General features: G+C 38.0%; 1 protein-coding gene across 1 annotated transcript in view; it reads right to left on the minus strand.

The window, feature by feature from the left end:
- Positions 1–3,533, minus strand: part of LOC101355297 (interleukin-22) — an 8,918-nt gene extending 5,385 nt beyond the window's left edge. Inside the window, exons 1-3 of the mRNA XM_012558401.2 lie at positions 3,230–3,533; positions 2,570–2,635; positions 2,311–2,454 (exon numbers count right to left, since the gene is read on the minus strand). Of these exons, the coding sequence (XP_012413855.1) occupies positions 2,311–2,454; positions 2,570–2,635; positions 3,230–3,415 (396 nt within the window). The 5' untranslated portion in view covers positions 3,416–3,533. The remainder of the gene's footprint in view (positions 1–2,310; positions 2,455–2,569; positions 2,636–3,229) is intronic.
- Between the last annotated feature and the right edge of the window lie 8,979 nt (positions 3,534–12,512).

The raw sequence follows: 12,512 nt of genomic DNA on the forward strand, positions 1-12,512 counted from the left end.
ATAATTTTATATGTATACATATATATATATATATATCAAGATCAAAAAAAGAGAGAAATGAGGTTAAGTTTGATACTGAAAATTCCATTAACTAGAGCCTGCATAGTTCTGAGAGTTTAATTGCACCTGCTTGCAGGAGCATCACTTTCTCACCTACTGATCATTCCTCAGAGTCCCTGAGTGGTGCAAACAGTTAACACGCTTAAATGAAAGGTTGGAGGTTCATGTCCACCCAGAGGCACCTCTGAAGAAAGGCCAGGAGATCTACCTCTGAAAAATCAGCCATCTAAAGCCCGATGGAGCACACTTCTACTATGACACACACGTGGGGTCGCCATGAATTAGGATTGACTGCAGGGCAACTGGTTTAATCATTCCTCTGGATTTTGAGTGAGTCACAACAGTTAGTTTGAGCCTTTTGATGTTGAGTCTTATCCCCAGCTAGACCATCCGAGTGTATTATTCACTTTAAAAACCTACACTGGTCCATGATAGATGCTCATTAGAGGTTTGTTGAGGGAAGGAGGGAGGAAATGAGAAAGAAAGAGGAAAAGGAGGGAGGAAGAAAAAATGACTTCCAATTCAAATTTCCTTGTCACTAAAATAAAGCAATCTTTGCTAATGTTTTCACTCTATTTAAAACTCTGTTAAAAAAAAATCATCTTTTTTTCATTCTTGCTTATAAACAGAAACCAATAGCTATTGGGTGTTATATTAGGATAATTAAATGTAAGTATCAATCATTCTAGAAATTTTCCCTATGCTCAAGTCCAGCTCTTTTATTCTTGCTGTTCTAAGTTTATTTCTTCAAATTTTAAATCATCATATTAATGTTTCTTAAAATCACTCCGAAATAAATTTGCCTCAGGCACTTTTCTAGCTTTTGAGACAAGTTTTTCTCACATTACATGAGTCAATAGGAAACTCAAATTCCAGTAAGAAATAATAATACTAAAACTAAGTATGTATTGCTGCTGGGAAAAAGTGCTGGTCTGGAATTCAGGAGACCTGTGTTCTAGCCCTGGCTCTGTCACTGGCCATTTGAGAGCATGGGGTAATGAGACTAGATGACCTAAGTTCCCAGCAACTGCTAGAATTACATGATTTGCAAAATTTAGAAATTGATTTATAGATATATAAACACACATATATATACACATGAACTTAAATAATCAACCTGCTGGTAGGAGAATCAAATACAAATTGCAGGGTGGAAAAAAGAAAGGAAAGAAAGGGACAGTTGTCTCTCATATTTAACTAATTAGAATTAATAGTTACCAGTAGTACCTTTTTCACTGCATCCTTCAGCGTTTGCATGTTTCTCTGGATGTGCTGGTCATTACCCTGAATATGCTACAAAATGAAAACAAGAGTAACTATTTTAATGTGTCATGCTGAAGCTTAATGAACTTCATCCTCTCTATCTGAAGCATATTACAATTCACTTGGTATTAAAGTTTTTAGTAATTTTGTCCACAGTGACCTAGATTTCACCAGTGACCTAGATTTCCTGGGCTCTTGAATTCCCTTGGACACCAAAATCTAGTCACTTCCCTTGCATGGAAGCTCTCTTCAACTTTAGGAAACCCTACTGAGGTTTCAGTTTGTGGAAAAAGTTGAGTGTTTTATGTAAATTCCCTCAGGAATAAAATCCAAATTGCAACTCATCAAAACCATGCCTACAGAACAAAAAAAATTACATAAACATCATGCATGAACAGTAGCCCCTCTATGATAAATACTAGGTGCCCATTCCACTCAAAACTTTTCTCAGAGTGTTACGTGTTCAGAGGCATCAAGTTCACACACCTCTCTGACTCTGTCACGTCCCATGACATCAAAGGGGCCACAGTCTCTGCACACCCATCCTGAACATTAAACCTTCCCACTCTCCTCTTTTTCACTTTCTGTTTCCCATGCCCCTCCCCCAAGAACTTTAACTCAGTTTCTCCATTTCCTCAGCTAGGCTTTTTGCCTTAAAGCTCTAACACATTCTTCATCACACATAACCTAAGTTGTTGTTCTCTAGGAACAAGTGAAGCTTCCATGTACTCGTTTTTTTGCACCCTGTTCACCACCATAAACTCAAAATGTGACTCAAAGTAAAAACAAACACTCTCTTATTCCAAATGACTTTTGACAATAGTGTTGCTGAGGCACCTCTTACTGCCAATATCCTGGGAGTAGAGGGGACAGAAGAGGAGGGGAAGAGTGTGGGTTAAGGTGAAGAAAGGGGCTTTAAATGGAAGAAGGAGAGAAGTAAGGAAAGCAGCTAGGAATGGGTGGACTTGGGCTGAGAGGAGAACTTACGCATTGGCTTAGCTTGTTGCTGAGTCTGTCCAGGAAGGGCACCACCTCCTGCATATAGGGCTGGAATCTATCGGACTGGGGAAGCAGCACTTCTTCAAGAGTGAAGTTCAGCACCTGTTTCATCAGATAGCAGCGCTCACTCATCTGCAGAGCAAAAGTTAAACAGCAGGGATCACTCACAAAAGGCAGAAGTCCAGAAGACCCAAACCATCATCACCACCCTTCAAATAACCACAGCTGGCACCCTGACTAGGCTTACATGGACTCCGTGGAACAGTTTCTCCCCAGTGAGACGAACATCAGTGTTGTTATCTGCCAAACTGGCCTGGAAAAGAAGAAAAGACTAAGTACCTGGACACTGAAGAGATAGAAGTCTGTAAGTAGAGATATACCCCAGCCCCTCTGCCCAGAGCAATCCCATGAAGACCAAAGAAAGAATTCAGATGTGTGCATGAGTTTAATAGAATGTACCAAGGTGTGAAGCAAAAAAGAAATCATTAGGTGGGCTACCAAATAGCTCCTCTTTGAGTAAAACTCAATGTTCCGTATCCTAAAGACCAAAATAAAATGTCCTTTGGTATAATTAGCTCTCCAAAGAGTCTACGACAAAAAAAACCTGTTGCTGTTGCTTGATTCAGACTAATAGCTATCCTTTAGGACAGAGTAGAACTGCCACATAGTGTTTCTAAAGAGTGGCTGGTGGATTCAAAATGCCAACCTTTTGGTTAGCAGCCTACCTCTTAACCACTGCACCACCAGGGCTCAAAAAGTCTGTAAAAGGACATAGAATACTATTTCTGGTCTACCAGTGGGTATAAGTGTTGGGTATTTGAAGACCTTAGAAATCCTCTGAAGAAAATTGTATGAACTATTTAGGTTCCAAGTAAACAAAATGAGAAAGAGAGATTGAGACAAGTACCTCCTTAGCCAGCATGAAGGTGCGGTTGGTGATATAGGGCTGCTGGAAGTTCGCCTTGTCGAGCCTGCAGTGGGAGCTGATGGGCACAGCTGCCCCTTCCTGAACTGAAAGGGCAATGAGCAGGAGGCAGCCAGCAACCAGAGTCCCCACAAGGGAAGTGCTCACAGACTTCTGTAGGGTGGCCATTGTAGAAAATGCAAACTCGAGCAATTGGCGATCAGGGGAGGAGAACCTGGTATCAGGATAATAAGAGGCAGAGATAACATGAGGGGAAAAAAATTAGTCAAGAAATATCATGCCAAACAAACCAATCATACCAAGTTTGCTGAAACACTTACCTGTTTCGATGATTCTTCTTGTGATGTGAATGGTGAAAGTCGCTGCTTTTATAGCCCCCGTGACACTAATTTTTTTTTTTGTAAAAAAACGACATCAGCAATAATCTAATTTCCAGTATTGTCTTCTGAGAACTACCTAACCACCACAAAAGCTCACAAAACACCACCTACTATTCTTCCCACCTTGCAATGTGAGTGTTTCCCTAAAACGTCACTATGAGGGCCCAGAGGGTGATTTCACAGTTAAATCCCAGAAATTTTCTAAACCTTACATATGTTTCAAAGAAAGCAATTGCTTTGTCTTAGTAGATTCCAGGTTTAGTATAATAGTCTTTGATCTCCTAGAGTAACTGAGTAAGCATTTTGGTCACGGACTCATTTTCCTCCCAGTTTCTTAGATTTTTATCTCATTAGAGGTGAACAGAGATAAAGGACCCATGTCCTATATCCTCTGCTTTAAAGTAATGACATCTTGGAGGTAATTCCATTTTTTAAAATAATTATATCTCAACTATTTTAACATGTTTAATCCTAAACAAGTGCTTATGTTGTAAAAATAACAGTGTTGTCTCATCTAATCACTGTTTTCTTCCCATTTGTGGACTTTTTCTTAAGTGATCATAGCAATTATGGTAGATACAAGTACAACTTAAAATTTTATTCATTGAATTATAATCAATATTAATTTAAGTTTAGAAATAAAAATTCTAAACAATCTGATCACCATTTTTTAACATGCAAATATTTTTTAATAAAAGAATATGGTGGATTCAGTAGATACAAGCTTATCTTGAAATTCTGTGTGTTTTTTCTAAACTGTGCACAAGTTAAGTTTCAAAATCATATTTCCAAACAGTCTTATAAATATTTTTATTATATATGTGGATTTCTGAAGAAAAGAATCTAGCAATAGAAGGGATAAAACTTGACTTTAAGTTATTAAGAATACATTGAATCCTAAATGCTACCTAAAAACTAGATGGCAAAGGAAGTAAATTTTTTATAAGTCTCCAAGTTCTAAATTGACAAAAGAGAAACTGGAAAAAGTTAGTGGAGGTGACCCTGAGCACAGACGCCCACACAAGGCTGGCCAACTTGATTGTTCCCCTACCCAATTTCACCTTCTCCTCACTTACAAAACTTACTCGTTTTCTTTCCACAACTATCTATTCATCATTAGAGGAAATTTTCAGTAAATAAGCAAGAAATCTGCTTTGAAAATACAATTCATCTATTTCTCAGGGAAGGAATATGAATTAGGGAAATTTAGTTTAATCAGATTTTTCTCCTCACAACTAGTTAAGATCAGGAGTGTTGAGGAACTGGGAGAAGGGAAGTGAATAACTGTAGAATCCTGAGCATTTTGTGAGATGGTACAAATCCAGGTGAGGTGCCACAGTGATGTGTTAGGATGGCCTGAGGACATAGCATTTGGGAAAGTGGCCTTAGGAGAAAGATGCAAAAGGGAAGGTCAGGGAGAGTAAATAAAAACTCCTTTATTCCAAATGTTTGTTTGGGGTTGCTCATGAGCCTGAATAAAGATGAGAAACTTTTCTTTACCCAATTTTCTATTACATGAGATATACACCTTTTTTGCCAGGAACTCTATAACATAGCACCTAGAAGAATGCCTGGCAAATAGAAGGTGATGAATAAATATTCACAAAATCCTGGCTTTGTCACTGGCCATCTTGAGATCATGGAGTAATGAGACACCATGATCTAAGTTCCCATCAAGTTCTAGACTTCCATGATTTGCAAAATTTAGAAATTGATTTATAGATACATAGACACAGCTATATACACATGCACCTGATTAATGAGCCTGCTGGTAGAAGAATCAAATAGAAATCACAGAGAGGATAAAAAAAGACAGCATTTGTCTCTCCTGTTTAATGACTTAGCATGAATATGCTACAAAATGAAAACAAAAGTAACTATTTTAATGTGGCCATGCTGAAGCTTAATGATTGAGTTTTCATTAAATTTACATGTTGATTTGGGGAGAATTAATATCTTTATAAAGGAAACTCATTCCATCCAAGACCACTGACCATCTCTCTACCACTTAAGATTATCTTTTATAGCCTTTGGCAGTGTTTCTACATTTTCTCTGCTGAGGTCTTATGTATTATATTTAATCTTAGTTACTTTTTAGAAGAAATAACATGTTAATAATCACTTTCACCGAAGTGTGCATGAGTACCAAATTGACATGGAGAGAGTACTGGGGTACTCATCTCCTGAAAACATGGAGAGCAAGTGCTTCTTGCCAGGGTCAGAGGAGAGGAGGAAGCAGAGGTACCTGGCAAAGAGCAAAAGCCTGAGACTGAGGTTTCCAAAGATAAACTTTCTTTACTTCACAGTTCTGCTCAAAGCTGACCCTGAAGATAACCAGGACCACTTCCTACCATGCCCACTTCACCCCATCCTCCCTTGCTACGCCCTGCCCACAAAGGCACCTGTCAACCACAGGCAGCTTTTCCTTCTTTTTGAGGGCTAAAGCTTATGAATCAATACTATATCTCATCTTAAAGGGAAGACTATACCCACGGGAATGTGTCATAATATCAACAAGAGTTTTTTCTACTCTAGTAATGCCAAGTACTGAAATCAATTTAAAAGACAGAGGGAAACATTTATGCAAATTTCTCGCTATTCTTTTGCGTACAATCAAAATTTGACATTTGCTTCCTAATGCCTGCCATCTACTGTCATTGATTTCAAAGACTATTCCATTCCTGTTCTGTATTATTCTGACTAGTAAGCATAAAGAATCATAACTCATATTAGCTTATACCATCAGATATTCAAAGATGTAGTTAATTAGCTAATATCAATGAATAATTTGTCTCAGTTCTACAATCAGTATTATGATTTCTAATTTTTCTCAAAAGCATTTTACATAAGTTAAATATTAAATTTTAAAAATTCGTATTCATAACTCTAGGTATCTTGGTGAAGTTTTACCAAACCCGCTCAACCTCTGATGGGAAAATTGTGGACTAGGTGAACTAGACATTTCTGATATTCTCACAACTGTGTTGAACCTTTGAAAATACAAATGATGAAAGAGTTCCAATTCCAAGGTGATTTGGTTTTAAAACATCACAAAGGTTAATCTTGAGAAAATGCTCCTTTTCTCCTTTGTCACTATGCTAATTCAAAGGCTATGTGTGCCTACAAGTTGGGTGAAGCATTAGTAAGTTGAGTTAGTTGGTCAAGATGTCAGTTTGAATCAGTAGCAAGTTTGAAATGCATTATGTTTTAAAAGAGATGCAATTTGGTTATGACTTCCAAATTATTGCAACAAAATGAACTAAGCTAATAATATTTCATTCTGTTTTAAAAAGTGACTATTTGTTGCTGTTGGAATATTTTACCAAGAAGGGGTCCTTGGAGGTGGAGCCTACATGGTGCTATAGACAGAAGCACCATGCTATCCATCTGCAGCAAAGACCCAAAAAAATACGTGAAACAGATACAAACATCAATCCTGGAACTCTAAGTACCAAATGAAGGAATAAAGAACTCAATCAAGCACAGAATGGAATAGGAAACTGACAGAGAAGAGAGAACGAGAAGAGCTATGGAGTGGAGGTCCTATACCAGCTAATGTGGACAATTTTGCCATCTTGGGCTACAGCCACCGAAGAACTCGGGCAAGAAATACAGGAAAGCAACTTCATGGAGCTCCCAACAGGAGACAGAGCACCCTGTAACCGTGGATACACACTTTCCCACCACCCATCCTTCTTCCCCCTATGCGGTCCCCATTGCTTGCCAATGGGTCAAGGTTGTTCGCTGGAGAAACACTTGCTCACTTCTGCCAGGCTCTGCCTCGCCCCCACCAGCTGGCCCCTTCAGCACCATTTTTTGTTTGTGTGTTTGTTTTTTGTTTTTTGATATAGTTTTTTTCTTTTTCTTTCTTTTTTGGCTTTTTTTGTTGTTGTTAGTACTTCCCTCTCTTTCCCTACTTCCTTTCTTTTCTCCTGCCCAGCTAGCCCTTCTTTATGGCTGGGATTTTTTGGTTTGTTTGCTTTGTTCTTTTTTATTTCATTTTATTTATTTATTTATTTGTGTGTGTGGTGGTGAGGTTTGGTTTTTTCTTTATTTTTTGTTTTTTGATATTTTGAGGGACTTTTTTGTGCTTCTCTCTCTCTCCCTTCCTTCATTTTCTTTCTTCTGCCCAGGTGCCATCCCCTTCCTTTCTTGACAGGATGTGATTTTTTGGTTTGTTTGCTTTGTTCTTTTTTTTTTGGCTTTTCGGTTTGTTTGTTTGTTTTTTTTGTTTTTTGCTATTCTTTTTTTAACCTTTTTTGTTGCTTCTCTCTCTCTCCCTTCCTTCCTTTCCTTTCTCCCTCCCAGCTAGCCCTGTGTGCCCTTCTTGAGGGGCTGTGATTCTTTTGGTTTGTTTGTTTTTTTCCTTTTTTTGTTTGTTTATTTGTTTTTTGATATTTTGGGGGGGATTTTTGCTGCTTCTCTCTCTCTCTCTTTCTTTACTCCCATACAACTAGCCCTGTGTACCATCCCCTACCCTTCCTGACTGGCTGTGATTTGTCTTGTTTGCTTTGTTTGTTTATTTCTTTTTTCTTTTCTTCTTTTTTTCTGTTTCTTCCCTCTCTCATTTCCTTCCTTTCCTTTCTCCTGCCCACCCAGCACTGTGTACCACCACATCCCTTCTGGAGGGGTCGTGCTGCACAGCTTCGTTGAAGTCACTGCACATAGCCTCCCCAGATCTGCACCACTGTCACCAACCAGCTCCCTCAGCATCATTTTTTCATTTATTGTTTGTTTTCTTTTTTTTTGTTACTGTTTCTTCTCTCTCTCTCTCTCTCTCTCTCTCTCTCTTCCTTCCTTTCTTTTCTCCCATCCACCCAGCCCCATGTGCTGCCCACAACTTCTTGGTGGGCTGAGTGTACCACTTGTCTGGAGAGCCTCTGACACAGGGCCTTCCCAAGTCTGCACCTTCCCCACAGGCCAGCTCCCTCAGTGCCATATTTTTTTTTCATTTTTCTTTATCTTTCCCTTTCTCCTTTTCCTTCTTCCTACCACATAGGCCCTGAACTGCTCCCTCCCCTTCCTGATAGATCGAGCAGTGCCACCCAGTGAGAGAGACATCAGCTTATAACCACCCTAATTATGACCCACCCCTAATGGCCGACCCCCAACACCATATTTTATGTTGTTGTTGTTTTTTATTTGTTCATTTGATTGTTGGTTTATTCTCTCTTTGTTCTGTTTCCTTTCCTTTCTTCTGGGCACTTAACCCCTGCACCACCCATGCCACTTCTTGACAGGCTGAGCTGCTCAGCAGGAGAGCTACCAGCATATGGCCTTGCCGGTCTTCCCCACCCCTACCCATTGAATCTTACAGCACTGCCATTTTCTTTTTCTTTTTTTTTATTGGCTTCATTTTTTACCTTTTTTTTTTTTTTTTTTTACTTTTTTTGCATTTGTTTCTCTCTTTTCTTTCTCTTCATTCACACATTCACTTAACCCTGCATATCGCATCTCTCCTTTCCCTCCTGCCTATCTGCACCACCCACCAATTGCCATGACACCAAGTGGTACCAGCACAATCCCCTGGACCTCACACAGCACTGTACACCAGTCCCACACTGTTGCCCCTAGTTCATGCTGCAAAATATCCATCCCCACCCCTCCACCCCCGCTTCACCCATCTTGCTACACCATAGGTGAGTGACCAGCCCTGCACATCTGGACAAGGTAGTGATAATTATTGTGCCCACAGGTGAGCAAACAACAAAACACACCCAGATCACCTGATCAGACAGAACCGAATAAAACAAAAAAGAAGAATGAAAAAAATCAAATCTACAATCAATAAATGAAGAAAATAATTCCTGAATGTCCTGGACAAAACAGACAATATCAAAACATAGTTCAAAAATGAGAGAATTGCTCCAGAAAGCAACCAAAATAAAACACCAGATGACCTCCTGCTAGAAGAAAAGGCACTGAAACTACCTGATAGGGAATTCAGAACTCTAATATTCGGGATTCTCCAACAGATGAAGGGAAATGCAGACAAAAATAAGGAAAAAATAGACAAAAATCATAGAAAATACAGGAAAAAAATCATGGAAAAGACAGACAAAACAATGGAAGGAATCAGGAAAATAATAAAGGAACAAAAAGTCAAAATAAATAAACAACTAGAAATCATACAAAAACAGCAATTAGAAATCCAAAAGATAAACAACTAGACTACAGAAATGGACAGTGCAACAGAAGATTTTAGAGCAAATTTGATACAATGGAAGACAGGATCAGCAAAATTGAAGACAAATTCTTGGCTACCACCTTGTTTGAGGAAAAATCAGAGAAAAGAATGAAGAAACCCTGAGAACGATGTGCAGTACAATCAAAAGCAACAATTTGCATGTGATCAGAGTTCCAGAACAGAGGAGAAAACAGAAAATACAGAGACGATCATTGAAGATTTGCTGACAGAAAACTACCCTAATATCATGAAAGACAAAAATCCGACTACCCAAGAAGCTCAGTGAACCCCATATAGTACAGATCCTAAAAGAAAAACACTAAGACATATCATAATCACAGTCGCTAAAGACAAAGACAAAGAAAGAATCTTGAGAGCAGCTCCAGAAAAACGAAAAGTCATATACAAAGGGGAAACAGTAAGACTAAGCTCTGGTTACTCGGCAGAAATTATGCAGGCAAGAAGTCAATAGGATGACATATATAAAATATTGAAAGAAAAAACCTGCCAAAAAAAATAATATATCCTGAAAAACTCTTGCTCAAATATGATGGTGAAATTAGGACATTTCCAGATAAACAGAAATTAAGGGAATATATAAAAACCAAACCAAATTTACAAGAATTATTAAAGGGAGTCCTTCATTTAGAGAACCAACAACATCAGACAACAGCCTGAATCTAGCACATAGGACAGCATCAGCCAGATACCAGCCTTGATAATGAACTCTCAAGGATAAAACAAAACTAAAAAATTTACGACAAGGAACCACAGAGGTCAATCTGTAAATGACAACAACGTCAGAACAATAAAAGAGGGAATAAAAGGTGTAGGTACAGAATTTTCATATGGAGAGGAAGCCAAGACATTATCAAGTAATAAAAGACTGGATTAAATTTAGGAAGATGGGGTAAATTTCAAGGTAACCACAAACAAAGTTAACAAATCTACTCATCAAAAAAAGAGAAAATATAAAGTTTCAGTAAACACAAAATCTACAAAAACGGAAGAAATGAAGAAAAAACACAAACAAAAGGAATTCAGCACAAGAATAAGAGGAACAAAGCAAATGTCAGGACCACAAAAAAAAAAAAAACACTACAAAATGAGAGTAATAAACTCACACCTATCAATAATCACACTGATAGTAACTGGCTTAAATGCACCCATAAAGAGACAGAGAGTGAAAGAATGGATTAAAAAAAACCAGAACCCACAAATATGCTGTATGCAAAGGACATACCTTTGGAACATAGACTCAAATTTATTAAAAATCAAAGGATGGAAAAAAATATATCAAACAAACAGCTACCAAAAAAGAGCAGGAGTGGCAATACTAATCTAAGATAAAAATAGACTTTAAAACAAAATTCACAATAAAAATCAAAGAAGGATATTATATGATGATTAAGGGGCAATCCATCATGAAGATACAACCATAATAAATATCTACACACCCAATGACAAGGCTCCAAAAGACATAACAAAATCTAACAGCACTAAAAAGAGAAACTGGTAGAACCACAATAGTAGTAGGATACTTCAAAACACTACACTCAGTAAAGGACAGAAAGAAACTCAACAAAGATACAGAAGATCTAAAGGCCACAATTGACCTATTTGACCTCAAGGCATATATAAAATACTCCACTCAACAGCTGCAAAGTACACATTCTTTTCCAATGCACATGGAACATTCTCCAAAATAGACCATATCTTAGACCACAAAACAACCCTCAACAAAATCCAAAACATTGAGATAAAACAAAGTATCTTCTCTGATCACAATGCCATCAAAGTAGAAATTAATAACAGGAAGAACAAGGAAAAAAATCAAATACATGGAAACTGAATGACACCCTGCTTAAAAAACCACTGAGTAATAGAAGAATTCTAAGATGTAATAAAAAAAATTCCCAGAATCAAATAAGAATGAAAACACGTCATACCAAAACCTTTGGGACACAGCAAAGGCAGTGCTCAGAGGTCAATTTATAGCAATAGATGCACACCTCAAAGAAGAAGAAAAGGATAAAATCAAAACATTAGTTACATAACTGGAACAAATAGAAAGAGAACAGCTAAAGAAGGCCACAGCCACCAGAAATAAGGAAATAATAAAGATCAGAGCAGAAATAAGAAAAAGAGAATAAAAAAATAGAAAAAAACAACAAAACCAGAAGTTGGTTCTTCGAAAGTATCAACAAAATCGGCAAACCATTGGCCAAATTGACAAAAGAACAACAGGAGAGGGTTTAAATATCCCAAACAAGAAATGAAATGAAGTGGGGGACATTACAACAGACGCAACTGAAATAAAAAGGATCATAACAGAGTACTATGAAAAACTGTACTTCAACAAATTTGAAAACTTAGAAGAAATGGGCAAATTTCTAGAAACACACTACCTATCCAAAACAACACAAACTGAAGTTGAAAATCTGAACAGACTTATAACAAGAAAAGAGATTTAAAAGGCAATAAACCAGATTTACTGGCCTAAAGGAGACTAGAGAAACCCTGAGAATATGGCCCCCAGATACCTTTTTAGCTCAGTGGTGAAGTTATCTCCGAGGTTCACCATTCAGCCTGGGAGTGGACAGCCATGTAAAACCAAATGGGACAAATGAGGTACAGTAGTCCAGTGACAAGGGCCAGAAGGCAGAAGGGGACAAGGAAGCTGGTGATAGGGAACCCA

This window comes from Trichechus manatus, unplaced genomic scaffold (genome assembly GCF_000243295.1).
Source record: "Trichechus manatus latirostris isolate Lorelei unplaced genomic scaffold, TriManLat1.0 scaffold00164, whole genome shotgun sequence".
Taxonomy (NCBI): domain Eukaryota; kingdom Metazoa; phylum Chordata; class Mammalia; order Sirenia; family Trichechidae; genus Trichechus; species Trichechus manatus.